Here is a 13,549-nt window from a genome sequence, read left to right on the forward strand (position 1 = left end):
ATTGGAAGACTGAAGGAGCATTCATTAACCCGTATGGCATGACAAGATACTCATAATGACCTGAGGTGGTACTAAATGCTGTCTTCCATTCATCTCCCTCCCTAATGCGCACCAAGTTATAAGCGCTCCTGAGATCCAGTTTTGTGAAGAAACGCGCTCCGCGTAATGATTCAGTCATACTCGCAATCGAGGAAGAGGGTAACTGTATTTCACAGTGATCTGATTGAGACTACGGTAATCAATACACGGGCGCAACCCTCCATCCTTCTTCTTCACAAAAAAGAAGCTCGAGGACACAGGGGAAGTGGAGGGCCGTATGTATCCTTGTCTCAGGGACTCAGCTATGTATGTCTCCATAGCCGCCGTCTCCTCTAGAGACAGAGGATACACATGGCTCCGCGGGAGTGCCGCACCTGTCTGGAGGTTTATCGCACAATCTCCCTGTCTATGAGGTGGCAATCGCGTCGCCCTCGTCTTGCTGAACACGAGTGCCAAATCCTCATACTCAGGGGGAATGTGCATTGCGGGCACTTGGTTCGGACTCTCCACCGTGGTCGCCCCAACGGAAACACCTAAACATCGCCCAACACACTGGCCAGACCATTCCTTGAGAGCCCTCTGTTGCCACGAAATGGTGGGGTCATGGGTGATTAACCAAGGAAGCCCCAGCACCACGGGATACGCAGGAGAGTCAATTAGGTACAACTGAATAATCTCCTCATGACCCCCCTGCGTCTTCATCTTTAGTGGCGCTGTGACCTCCCTAATCAACCCAGATCCCAACGGGCGGCTATCTAGGGCATGGACAGGAAAGGGTGCATCGACGGGCAGGAGGGGTATCCCTAACTTAGAACAACATTTCCGATCAATAAAATTCCCAGCTGCGCCTGAATCGACTAGCGCCTTATGCTGGGAATGAGATGCAACCTGAGGAAATACCACAGGTATACACAAGTGAACAACAGAGAGCTCTGGGTGAGTGGGGCGCCTACTCACCTGAAATGACTCCCCAGTGCGCGACCTGTTGCCCCGATTCCCTGGAGACCCTCCCCAGCACCTAGCCGCAGTGTGTCCTCCACGGCCACAGCTGGTGCAGGGGACGGCCCCCCTCGGGTTCTCTCTCCTTCTCTCTCTAGCGCCAGCACCCCCGAGCTCCATAGGGCTCGGCTCGGAGGTGCTGGGGGATGGAATGGACGGCCCCAACTCGGGACGTCCGCGGCTGGCCAGCAGGGTATCCAGACGGATGCACATGTCCACTAGCTGGTCGAAGGACAGATTGGTGTCCCTGCAGGCCAGCTCTCGACGAACGCCCTCACGCAGGCTACACCGATAGTGGTCGATGAGGGCCCTCTCATTCCACCCCGCATCCGCCGCTAGAGTCCGGAAATCCAGGGCGAACTCCTGTGCGCTCCTCTTCCCCTGTCGGAGGTGGAACAGACGCTCCCCCGCCGCTTTACCCTCAGGAGGGTGATCGAAAACAGCCCTGAAGCGGCGGGAGAACTCCGCGTAGCTGATGGTGGCGCCGTCTATTCCCCTCCATTCGGCGTTGGCCCACTCCAACGCCTTGCTGGAGAGACAGGAGATGAGGGCGGAAACGCTCTCGTATCCCGAGGGCGCCGGGTGTATGGTGGCCAGGTAGAGTTCCACCTGAAGGAGGAACTCCTGACACCCGGCTGCGGTGCCATCATACGCCCTCGGGAGCGAGAGCCGAATTCCACTGGATTCCGGAGCTGGTCTGGTGGGGCTGGCCGATGGTGGTGGTAATGTAGGAGGAGGTGTGGGCACGCCTCCCCTTTCCCATCGGCGCAGGGTGTTTGTATTTTTACCCATCTACCAATAGGTGCCCTTCTTTGCGAGGCATTGGAAAACTTCCCTGGTCTTTGTGGTTGAATCTGTGTTTGAAATTCACTGCTCGACTGAGGGACCTTACAATTGTATGTATGTGTGGGTTACAGAGTGTTAAACACTTATTGCACACAGAGCAAATTATTATGTGACTTGTTAAGCACATTTCTACTCCTGAACTTATTTAGGCTTGCCATAACAAAGGGGTTGAATACTTATTTACTCAAGACATTTCAGATTTTCATTTTTTTATTAATTTGTAAAATATTTCGAAAAACATAATTCCACTTTGACATTATGGGGTATTGTGTTTAGGCCGGTCACATAAAATCAAAATTCAAGCAGTAACACAACTAAATGTGGAAAAAGTAAATGGGTGTGAATACTTTCTGAAGACACTATACAGTATATATATACATACACTTTTTTTACCCAAACCACCCAGGCCAGATTGGACCCCCTCACAGGCTGTATGATTGACACCATCGAGCTAGATCATAACAAAGGCTCAGCCTCGCAGCAAAGGTGATTATTACATTGTGTGAGACTCCCTACTCTCATTTTATTTGATTATAACTCACTTTTTACATATAATTCCTTAAATCAGATTTAATTGGAGTCCCCAGAGACAGTGAGCTAATGGTTGAAGGAGTAGGAATGTGGTAATTAGGGCCTGGCTATGGTTTCAGGTTCACCCTAACGCTCCATCCAATCTTTCCTCAACACAAAACAAAGCATTCATAGGCTGGCATGGTGTAACATCTACAGTAGACCCACCTCTCCTTATTCCCTGGGCCTTAATGGAGAAATTAGATCAGAGTATGTTGAGATGAACTGTCTCTATTTCCTTCTGGAAAAAGTGAGTGAGCGGGAGAGTGAATCTTACAGTGAGGCACGATGCCTTGTGCATGTGTCTGTTTCCTGGCCTTACCATATGCTCTCTGCTTCATATTACGTTATAATGTTAGCTATGGCCCAAACTCTTGCCTTCATTGTATATATATTCTGTGTGTGATTTCCGCCTAACTCACACAATAGCTAAGTGCTCTTGTGCTGTCTGTACTTTGATCACCCTGTGTAGAGCAGTGTGCTGCTCACTTGAACATTGTGCTTTATAGACTGTGTGCTCCATAGACAAGCCTTGAGAGCAGCACACATGCAGCCCATCAGCATGGGCAACGTCTGTCTTTGACGAGGTGCTAGAGACCCTCTGGGTGAGTTTACAGGGTCCTGTGGGGTTTAATAACTCACTGGTTCTTGTTGGGTGTAAATAGAAGCAGATGGGAGGGTGAGGTACAACTAGGATCCATTCACAGTCCAGGAAGAGAAAGAACAATTATACATTGCCATCAGTCATTCCTTTACTCTGGAACATTTGTTCTCTTCTATCGCTGAAACTTTGATGCTATTATGTTAGAGAGAAAACTAGGGGACTAATTTTCCACATTGAGTGATTACGGAGAGGGAAAATGTTACAAACTCTGACATGGACCAGACCCACGTTGAAAAGCACACTGACAAAATGGACAGTCGCAGATGGGAGATGTGGTATTATTCAGCCACAATGTCTCTGTGGCGACACAGTGGTTGTTGTTCTGACATGTCCACTGGGTGTTTCTAAGCCCATATCTGGGGAGAGAGAGAGTGACGGGAGCTGAGTTTCTCCTCAGTGTTAGAATGCAGAGAGAGAGAGAGAGAGAGAGAGAGAGAGAGAGAGAGAGAGAGAGAGAGAGAGAGATGTGATCTGGTCTGTGTGTGTGTGCATGCGTGCGTGTGCCTGCCACTGCTCCCTCGTCTCGATGGTGCCCTGCAGCCTCACCGTCTGCCAGGAAAGAGAGCTCCGCTCCGTCACTTTATTAACAACAGAGGGCTAGCAAAATTAGCCTCGGAAATCACTTTAAACTTCATCTGAGGAAGAGACAGAGAGCGGAGGAGAACGAGAGAAAGACAGAGACAGAGAAACAGTCAGAGGTAAAGAGACAGAGACTGAAAGGCGGATTGAGAGAAAAAAGAAGAGAATGAGACTGCCAGAGGGAGGCAGAGAATAAGTGACAGAGCGAGAGAGAGACAGAGAGAGAGAGATAGAGAGAAAGGGAGTGAGAGATACAGATAGTAGTAAAGTACTGTAGTTCCCCTCTCTCTTTCCTCAGAGACCATTAAATGAGTAGTGAAGAAAGCAGTTTGTCTCAACTGTGTCTGTCAACCCACTAGGTCTACATCACAAACAATGAGAGACCAGTGTCATCCATCTAATCGTTGACTCAGGGCTTACAATAGAGTATGAATCGAGACTCAGGTGTAGCAAATCCTGCAGCTCAGTAAGGAGTATAGTTAATTATGCAACTCTTTAGGGGTATTTTTCAGCTGCCATGACATCATGACAACACGCCTATCATGTGGCAGCGTGTTGCATAACAACATTTGGGGGAGAGTCGGAGGGAGTTTATACTTCAGGGATAAGTGGAATATGCTGGTGATTGATGACTAGTCCCCCCCTTTGATGTCTGCCCTGGTCCTCTGTAGCTCAGCTGGTAGAGCACGGCGCTTGTAACGCCAAGGTAGTGGGTTCGATCCCCAGGACCACCCATACACAAAAATGTATGCACGCATGACTGTAAGTCGCTTTGGATAAAAGCGTCTGCTAAATGGCATATTATATTATTTATTATTAACAGGAGAAACACCGGCTAGATTCTGATATGTCTATTCTGGTCATTCGATGGAAATGTTGTGCTTTCGCTAGTTAATGTCAATGCAAAGCTTGATGTCTTTGAAGACAATCTCACAATGTCCATGGACAGAATGATGAGGTAAAAATACAAACTCTCACACATAACATCTGCATACAGTGTATAAGCCCTCTACATGACATACCCACCAATTTCTGTAAACTCTTCGAGCTCCTCTCTGCACTGCAGCTTCTTTCAGACCTCCCATGATTGCCAGAGCTGGATGCCAAGCCCTCTCTGTGGTTGAACTAACCTCACCAACCACTGACAGGATACGCCTCAAATCCAAAGACACCAGACTATTCCAGGCAAAATTGAATCCTAGCTTTTGACAGCTGGTTCTAAGGCGTAAAAAATAAAGCCCAAAAAGAGAGGGAAGGGTGTATGGATGGTGGCTCACTTTCATATGGACCTCTTGTAGGCTTCAATGCAGTGATTCTGACACACTGATATAGGAATACTGTACAGCAACCATCACACTACCTATTCATCAGCTGAGCTCCTGAGTGGCGCAGTGGTCTAAGGCACTGCATCGCAGTGCTAACTGTGCCACTAGAGATCCTGGTTCGAATCCAGGCTCTGTCGCAGCCGGCCGCGACCGGGAGACTCATGGGCGGCGCATAATTGGCCCAGCGTCGTCTAGGGTAGGGGAGGGAATGGCCGGCAGGGATGTAGCTCAGTTGATAGAGCATGGTGTTTGCAACGCCAGGGTTGTGGGTTCGATTCCCACGGGGGGCCAGTATAAAAAAAAAATGTAATCATTAACTGTAAGTCGCTCTGGATAAGAGCGTCTGCTAAATGACTAAAACAATGTAAAAAAAAAAAAAATGTCATCAAAACTACACCAACACACACCCTCAGACACAAAGCCCAACACCTCCATATTTTCTCTAACATACAGCCAAATAGCGGACTAACACACAAACTCCCTCTCACACACTGTCTAGCTCTACCACACTAACTCACATTCTCTGGGCTGGCAATGCTAGCCTGTAGTAAGACTTATTTTAAGTGCAATGCAGTCTAAATAAAGACTGTGGACAATACATTTACATTGCTTAAAGGTCCAATGCAGCCGTTTTTATCTCAATATCAAATAATTTCTGGGTAACAATTAAGTACCTTACTGTGATTGTTTTCAATTAAAATGGTCAAAAGCAAAGAGCAATTTCTCAATAAAGAATTTTCCTAGGACTGTCTGGGAGTGGTCTGAGTGAGGAGGGGGAAACTTAAACTAGCAGTTATTGGCAGAGAGGTTTGAAACTCTCTTTCTTATTGGTCTATTAACTAATTTAGTATTTTAATAAACAGGAGACTACAGGTATAAGCTAAATCCGGTGTCTGGTTCCACTATATAACATGTAGAAAGTGCAAACATGTGCATCTCCCCATGGCAACATTTACTATAGTTAAAATTAGCCACAAAAGGAAACACTTTATTGCTCTATGTCTGGGACAGGCACACAGAGGTGCAGTGAAACACTATCCAGTCCAGCAGGCACAATGGACCAAAGCACTCAGCACAGCAGGTTAGGATCACAGCAGAGCTTTAGTGACATATCACTGACTTGGGATCTGTTATAAGTTTCTTTCAGACTGGGATCCACTTTTAATTGGTGGGTCTGAGCTAACCCCAGGACAGTTTGGGCTTAATAAACTGGTAATATTGCTATGATATGAAGCTCCATGGTGTCAGACACACCAACTCATTTAGAGCATGTGGAGGAACGGTTAGTGCCATCCGGGATCCTTGGGATGTCCCTACCCTAAAACATAACCCTAACCTTAACCCCTACCCTTACCCTAACCATAACCCTTACTTTAACCATTTTAAATGTCAACTACAATGTGGTAGGGACGTCCCAAGGATCCCGGATAGCAAGGACCGTAGAGGAAACATCTGAGCATAGCTTCACAACACAACTGGCCCAGAGCAGAGTGAGGTCATGATATCAGGGGAAATGTAAGGCTTGCAGCTGTGGTCTGAGCTGAGCCTCCAAGGTAGACACACAAAACAACTATGGAAGTGTTGATAAGTGTGAAGAAAAGCGAAGCCAATTAAATGCTGGAAGTTGCCATTTTGTTTTGATAGGGCAGAATGCCAAGATCTGGAAGTCTAACAAGCTCATTCTAGTTATATTGCAATATCCTTGACTGCAAAATATTATGGCATGTTGTTGAAATTCTATGCTGGCCTTGCTGGAATAAAAACAATCACACTACACCAAGCTTATTCTGAAATATTGGTATTTTCATCGAGTTGTGTTAATATGGGAGAATGTTACTTAAAGGAAAGATGCACCCATTTTCAATGTTATATCGTTTTTGTGCATCTCTGAGCGATGTTCTATCGATTCCCAGGGTAATTTCATGTTTTGCATCATGCAAAACTCCTCATACCGGCTGTATTTCTGCCTGCTTGAACAGCAATAGCTTAGATACACATGAAAACATGAAATTACCAAGGGAATCGATAGAACATCACACAGAGATGCACAAAAACGATATAACATTCAAAATGGGTGAATCTTTGCTTGAAATATGCACCAAACCATCACTTCTTTTTGCACCAGGAAATTAAAAGGAAGTTCCATTTGAGTAACTTTGAGAAAGGGGACTAGCATAAGAGAGAGAGAGAGAGAGAGAAAGTAGGGCGGGGGAAAGAGGGACCCTCAATGCAAAGCTCCTGGCAAGAGGAGGCTAGCAATCGCCAGACCTCCATCTGCGATTGATCAGCGAGCTGGCCCAAATGTGTAAGGGAGTCTGTGTGTGACGGAGGGAGAGAAAGAGAGAGTGAGAGAGAGTGAGAGTGAGAGTGAGAGTGAGAGTGAGAGTGAGAGAGAGAGAGAGAGAGAGAGAGAGAGAGGAGAAGAAAAAGAGAGAGAGAGAGAGAGACACCCACAGGGTTTGGGTTGGATGTGTACTGGAAGTTATAAAAACTGGCAATAAAGACTGCTTGTGGTAGAGACGACTGATACCAGCTTTGGCTTACTTGTTAAAACAATATTGGGTATCAGGGTTCTTAAAAAGGTTTCGGTGGATTTATTTTCACAGTTCTTGATTAATTAATCCACAATTATTCACAATTTCACCCTTATTTGGAAGCTCCTGAAAGTCTACTAGACTTGCAATCACTAGCCTGCTCTCCCCTCCAAACACTCCCTCATCCTCTCACCCCTTGTTTTTAGAAGAATACAGCAGATGGATAGAAATGTGATCAAATATAGCACAAAAGCAAGATCTATAAAATGAAGTCAATATGACACACAGCATTCATACTAGCACTTTCATTCCAGCACCTGATAAAAGTGGCTGCTGCAGTACAGTATGAATGTGTGGGTCAGTTCTGGGAGAGACAGACAGAGGCCACCAGCGCTCCTACACTACTTCCTCTCCATTCCTCTGCTCCCCACAGTCCCCCTCATGGAGCTGCCGCCGCCACTCCAAAACACAGCTTTATTAGCTTGTAAACTCAAGTGCTGCTTGTCAAAACCTTTTTTTTAATCCTTTCAATTTTGACACTGACCAACACCGGCATTCCTTGTGAAATCACTCTTTCCATTTCTTCATCTCATACCATCAGTGTGATGCTTTGAGCGAAGAGGAGGAGGAGGAGTGGGTGTTTTATGTATGTATTAATGTTTAACTACAGACCCCAGTGCCCCTCTCCTCTCCGCTGACCCTCCCACACCAGACCCACGTCGGACAAGGCTAATAAATCACGGGTGGAGCCAAGGCCCAATCAGCAAAAGCGCAGAATAGCGTGAGAAAGCTCACGGGCCTCTGGCAGACCCGATAACACCTTCGCTCCATATCAGAGCCGTTCCCCAGAACCCTGTTGGCTGGCGTGGCGTCACCTTGGACCAGACAGATACGGCACAGCCAGATAGCTCTGGAATCACATGACCTCGCTAGATGTTTGGTGAGGCTCTGAGCTTACAGGTTATCAATCATGGATGCAAGGTCAGATTCACTGGCCATCCGCTCAGACCTGTTTGGACTCCCCTGTGAACAATGCTAATAGCCATAACACAAGGTCATTATAGATCATTACGACTGGTCAGTGACGCTGTCAATCAATTGCATATAATTTTAGTCATTCACAGCAATAGGTTTCATTAAGTCTTTTTTTCAGCCCATAAGACAGGTGTCCTCCATGTGAAATAAAGGAGGTGGATGGTCAAAGGTTGTCTACTGTTTGTGTTCGAGACCTGACGGTAAGTGGCTTTTGTTCTACTACATCAGGGTTCCCCAACTGGCGGCCCGGGCTGAATTTGGCTCACGGGTATTATTTTTATTTTTCAAAGATTTTACGGAGTTACAGTTCATATAAATCAGTCAATTTAAATAAATAAATGAGGTCCTAAACTATGGAATTCACATGACTGTCACGACTTCGGTCGAGGGTGCCTCCCCTCCTTGTTCGGGCAGGCTTCAGCATTCGTCGTCACCGGCTTACTAACCACTGCCGCCCCAATCATCATCACATTTGTCTTGTCTTGTTAATCACACACACCTGGTTCTAATCCCCTCATTAGTCTGTGTATAAGTGTTCCCTCTGCCCACTTGTCCTTGTGGGTGATTGTTAGTTGTGAGAGTAGTATAGCTCGGTGGAGCTACTCGTACATTTTGTTGCCAGGGTAGATTTTCCCCTGTGCCTATGTATTATTGGATTCTACCGTTACAGTGTATTTGCCAGGGATGAGAGTTTCCCCTGTGCCTGTTTTGTTGATCGCTATTTAAGCGCATTTATGTGTCAACGAAGGAATAAACTCTGTATTCGGTGATTGCCCTCCTGCGCCTGACTCCTTTCATCACACTCATCACAATGACTGGGAATACAGATATGCATCTGTTGGTCACAGATACCTATAAAAATAAAAAGTAGGGGCGTGGATCAGAAAACCAGTCAGTATCTGGTGTGACCACCATTTGCCTCATGCAGCGTGACATATCTCCTTCGCATAGAGTTGATAAGGCTGTTGATTGTGGCCTGTGGAATGTTGCCCCACTTCCTCTTTAATGGCTGTGCGAAGTTGCTGGATATTGGCGGGAACTGGAACACACTGTCGTACACGTCGATCCAGAGCATCCCCAAACATGCTCAATCGGTGACATGTCTGGTGAGTATGCAGGCCATGGAAGAACTTGGACATTTTCAGCTTCCAGGAATTGTGTACAGATCCTTGCAACATGGGGCTGTGCATTATCACAGTGGTTCCCAACCAGGGGTACTAGGACCCCTTGGGTTCTTGGCCTATCCACAGGGGTAATTGAGAAGACTCATGAGACCATAGACTTACTGGTAAAATGCACATGAGGGGGTACTTCAGGGGTACTCCGGGCAGAGCAAAATTCAGTTGGTGGTACAGTAATCAAAAAAGGTTGGGAACCACTGCATTATCATACTGAAACATGAGTTGATGGCTGCGGATGAATGGCACGACAATGGGCCTCAGGATCTCATCACGGTATCTCTGTGCGTTCAAATTTCCATCGATAAAAAAATTGTGTTCGTTGTCCGTAGATAATGCCTACCCATACCATAACCCCACTGCCACCATGAAGCACTCTGCTCACAATGTTGACATCAGCAAACCGCTTGCCCACACGACGCATAATAGAGAGACGTGATCGTATACAAATGTAAGCAAGGTTTGAAATGATTATGTTTTAGTCAAATATTATACCTGTTTGGGCTTCTTGCAGTCAATTTGCAGTCTACAAATTATTTGTAATTATGTACCAGCCCCCCGACCATCCGCTCCAGAAAAAATCGGCCCGCGGCTGAATCTAGTTGATGATCCCTGTACTTCAGTGTTACTAATACACAGGATCTGTTGTTACCATGGCCCCATGACCAGGATGGTGAAATATGGGGGAGCTGACAGGACTATGCTGCTGCTGCTGACACAATTACCCTGCTCAGACTTTAATGAAGTGACTAGATGTCTCTCTCTCCTCTTGCTGGCTAAAAGCTTTGGGAAAACAGAAGGGTCCATCACAAATCATTAAGCTACCCCTGAGCAGTGGAGGCACGCCACGGGAGGTCATTTTGGGAGTGGACTTGGACAGGCAGTAAAAAGCGGAGTGAACAATGACGGGAAAGGTCTTCCACATAGTGTGTGAGCAGTTCTCCCTCTCTCCTAGTTTGGAGGGTGATAAGTATCCAACAGCTCCCAAAAACATAAAAATTCCAAAAATAGTCAGTCACTTTTGAGCTGAATCTATCCTCTGGCTCACAACAGGCCAGTAATAGCATATTTACTTTTTTTCTGGTTATGGTTACAGCCAGAAAGTGATGTGTGAGGTATGCAACTTCTAAACATAAGTTTCAGCTATTGTCTTACGTTAGGTGTTGGCACTTGGGAGTTTCCAAGTAAAAAAACAAATCACATACTGTACGGTAATTTGTCATAAAATATTTGGTGTCACTGGAGTTGAGGTCCAAACTATTCCTGTCACATGACCAATGTTGATTGGGGGGGATTTCTATGAAAACCATTGCTTTATCACTACTTTATTTTGGCACCATAACAACGAGCGGTAAGGCAGTGTAAGTGAGTGTAAATAGAAACACCTTGAATCAAGATGAAAGAGCACTGAAATGCATCTCCAGCACTTCATAACAGAGGAGACTCTCCCCTCTCCCATGGTGTCTGCTAAAACAAACAGTCATCATGTCATAGGAACCCGGTCAGATCATTACAAAATAAACATTTATTTCCAAGGGGAAAATGGAGGCAAACAAAGCCCATTGCCATGGTTTCACAAAACCGCATGGTTTTCATTTGTGCTCTTAAGAGAGACGTAAGGAAAAAAATACCTTTGATGGTGATTCACTTTAATAGCAAGTGAATATTTTCAACTGAGCAGCTCACATGGCAGGGGAAGCACATTCTCTACAAGTGAAATGGACTGCGGCTGCTTATGTTAGCTGCTGATGGAAAAATATCACATCTTATTTTTGGTACAAATGATTGGATAAAGTTACTATTGGATGATATCTTGTCATTTTCCCCTTCTACAACTATTGAGTGTTTATGGAAAAGTGTTTGACTTGAAGTGAATGACTTGAGAGCATTCTATGGAGGGACTATAGAGCTCTCCATTGCATTTCTGCATTTAGAGGAGGGCTAACAATTGCCATACACGTTTTCTAAGTTAAGTTTTATTATGGGTTTCAAATGCAATGGGAGAGGTCTAAAGAAGCTGGCAACAATTTCTCCACTAAATCCCTGCCACAAAGCAGAAAGGCAAAAAAAATGTGTTCATAAACTCAAATTGTTGTTCCTTTCAAAGTGCCCAAAGCCTACAGTTCTAATGTCGATAATCACTTTTCTTTAGGGAAGCATCATGCTTTTTTAAGGAAAATAAAGAGGTTGGGACTAATGAAAACAAAAATACATTTCCTTCTTCTTTTGTGTTGGTGAGTACTGAGCTTTACAATCCTCTGTCCATAAGAAACACAGTTCCTTTCACGTACTGTGAGGGAAAACAGGGGGGAGGGGGATATTTTTGAGTGCCTTCGGATCAGGGATGGGCAACTTTGATGGGGGTGGGGGCCACAAAAAATCTGATATCTGAGTGAGAGTGACTAACAAAATTAATGGGGTCCCCCCGGTTGGTAATTCGACCATGATTACTAGAAGGTTAGATTGCAGGCTAGACTAACTTAATGTTAGCTGACATGGGCTAATTGAGTGACTGTCAGTGACTGACATAACAAGAGAAAAACTGCTGATGCACAACCAAATTTCGAAATTTTACTGTCAACAGTACGTTGAGACCTAATGAGTCTATCCCCCCCCCCCCCCCCCCACCCAAAAAAAGAAAATGTACAATATTTTTTGGGGAAGGGGTGGGGATTGATCCGAGGGCCTACAAAAGGGGATACTCCTTAGCCAAAGTCACACCCTTCTTCTGATAAGGTAAGAGTCCTGCAACCAGCACCTGTGCTGCCCATTTCTGAAGAACTATTGCCAAACAGTATTCTAGCACAATTTTTCAAGTCCTTTACTCATAACAGAGATGGTTTCTTACGGCCAGTAAAATGCTAATCCATCGACATAGTTTGGTAATTCATAACACTCCTGGGAGGTGTGTGTACTCTTACCAGGATGTGTGTGAGGACAATCTTGATGAGTGGAGCCCCAGACAGGTTGACGGACAGGGCAGGTGATGGCTCCACCTTCAGTGAGATGAGGAAACTGGCCACCTGGATCTTATGGTCTTTAAAATCAGCCGCCTCGTTGATCCTGAGAGAGAGAGAGAGATGATATGTCACTCTAACACCAATGAGAGCTCTGCTGGGGTGTTCTATCTACACAGTAGTGTCACAGAGGGCTCAGAACAGTAGCATGAGAGTGGGATTCTGATACATCTGTCATGTCATCAATCCCAGTGAAAACACAGCATTACGTCAGGAGCTTTTCTAGGTCAACAGGTAAGTGATGGTAGGTTGTAGAGGCAACACCCCCGTATCATTATACAGATGGACATTCCCACCCACTGGGGAGTGAAACACAACCATTAGGAACTAACCTAACCATCAAATGTGAAGTAAATAAATGATGCCTTCTAAAATGGTGGCATACTGACACCAATTGGCATTGGTATTTCCTGAATAAACTGCTTTCCTACTTTGTAAACATGGGTGTTTATTACTGTCATCCAGTTTTACTGAGAAACTCGTTTAGAAGAAAGTATATTGTAGCAGAAGCTGATTGATCCCAAGTGCCTTATCACTTACACATAGTACTTTTAGGCTGTGTTTACACAGGCAGCCCAATCATAATCTTTTGCCACTAATTGGTCTTTTGACCAATTAGATCAAATCTTTTGCCAATAATTGGGCAAAATATCAGAACTGTGCTGCCTGTGTAAACACAGCCTTAGATTCTGGATTTCTGCAGAGGCAGTCAAAGCTATGTGCCGTACTGAGGGCCACAACAGTCAGTCCAACACCTTGAGCA

The 13,549-nt window shown here is 45.4% G+C and overlaps 1 protein-coding gene across 1 annotated transcript in view; it reads right to left on the reverse strand.

Annotated features, from left to right (window-relative positions):
• Positions 1-13,549, reverse strand: part of LOC311144584 (adhesion G-protein coupled receptor D1-like) — a gene marked incomplete at its 5' end in the record, with an annotated part of 70,575 nt that overhangs the window by 34,350 nt on the left and 22,676 nt on the right. Inside the window, one exon of the mRNA XM_084180616.1 lies at positions 12,691-12,832. Coding sequence (XP_084036742.1) covers positions 12,691-12,832 — 142 coding nt within the window. The remainder of the gene's footprint in view (positions 1-12,690; positions 12,833-13,549) is intronic.

This window comes from Coregonus lavaretus (assembly GCF_964263955.1).
Source record: "Coregonus lavaretus genome assembly, chromosome: 17".
In the NCBI taxonomy this organism is placed as follows: Eukaryota; Metazoa; Chordata; class Actinopteri; order Salmoniformes; family Salmonidae; genus Coregonus; species Coregonus lavaretus.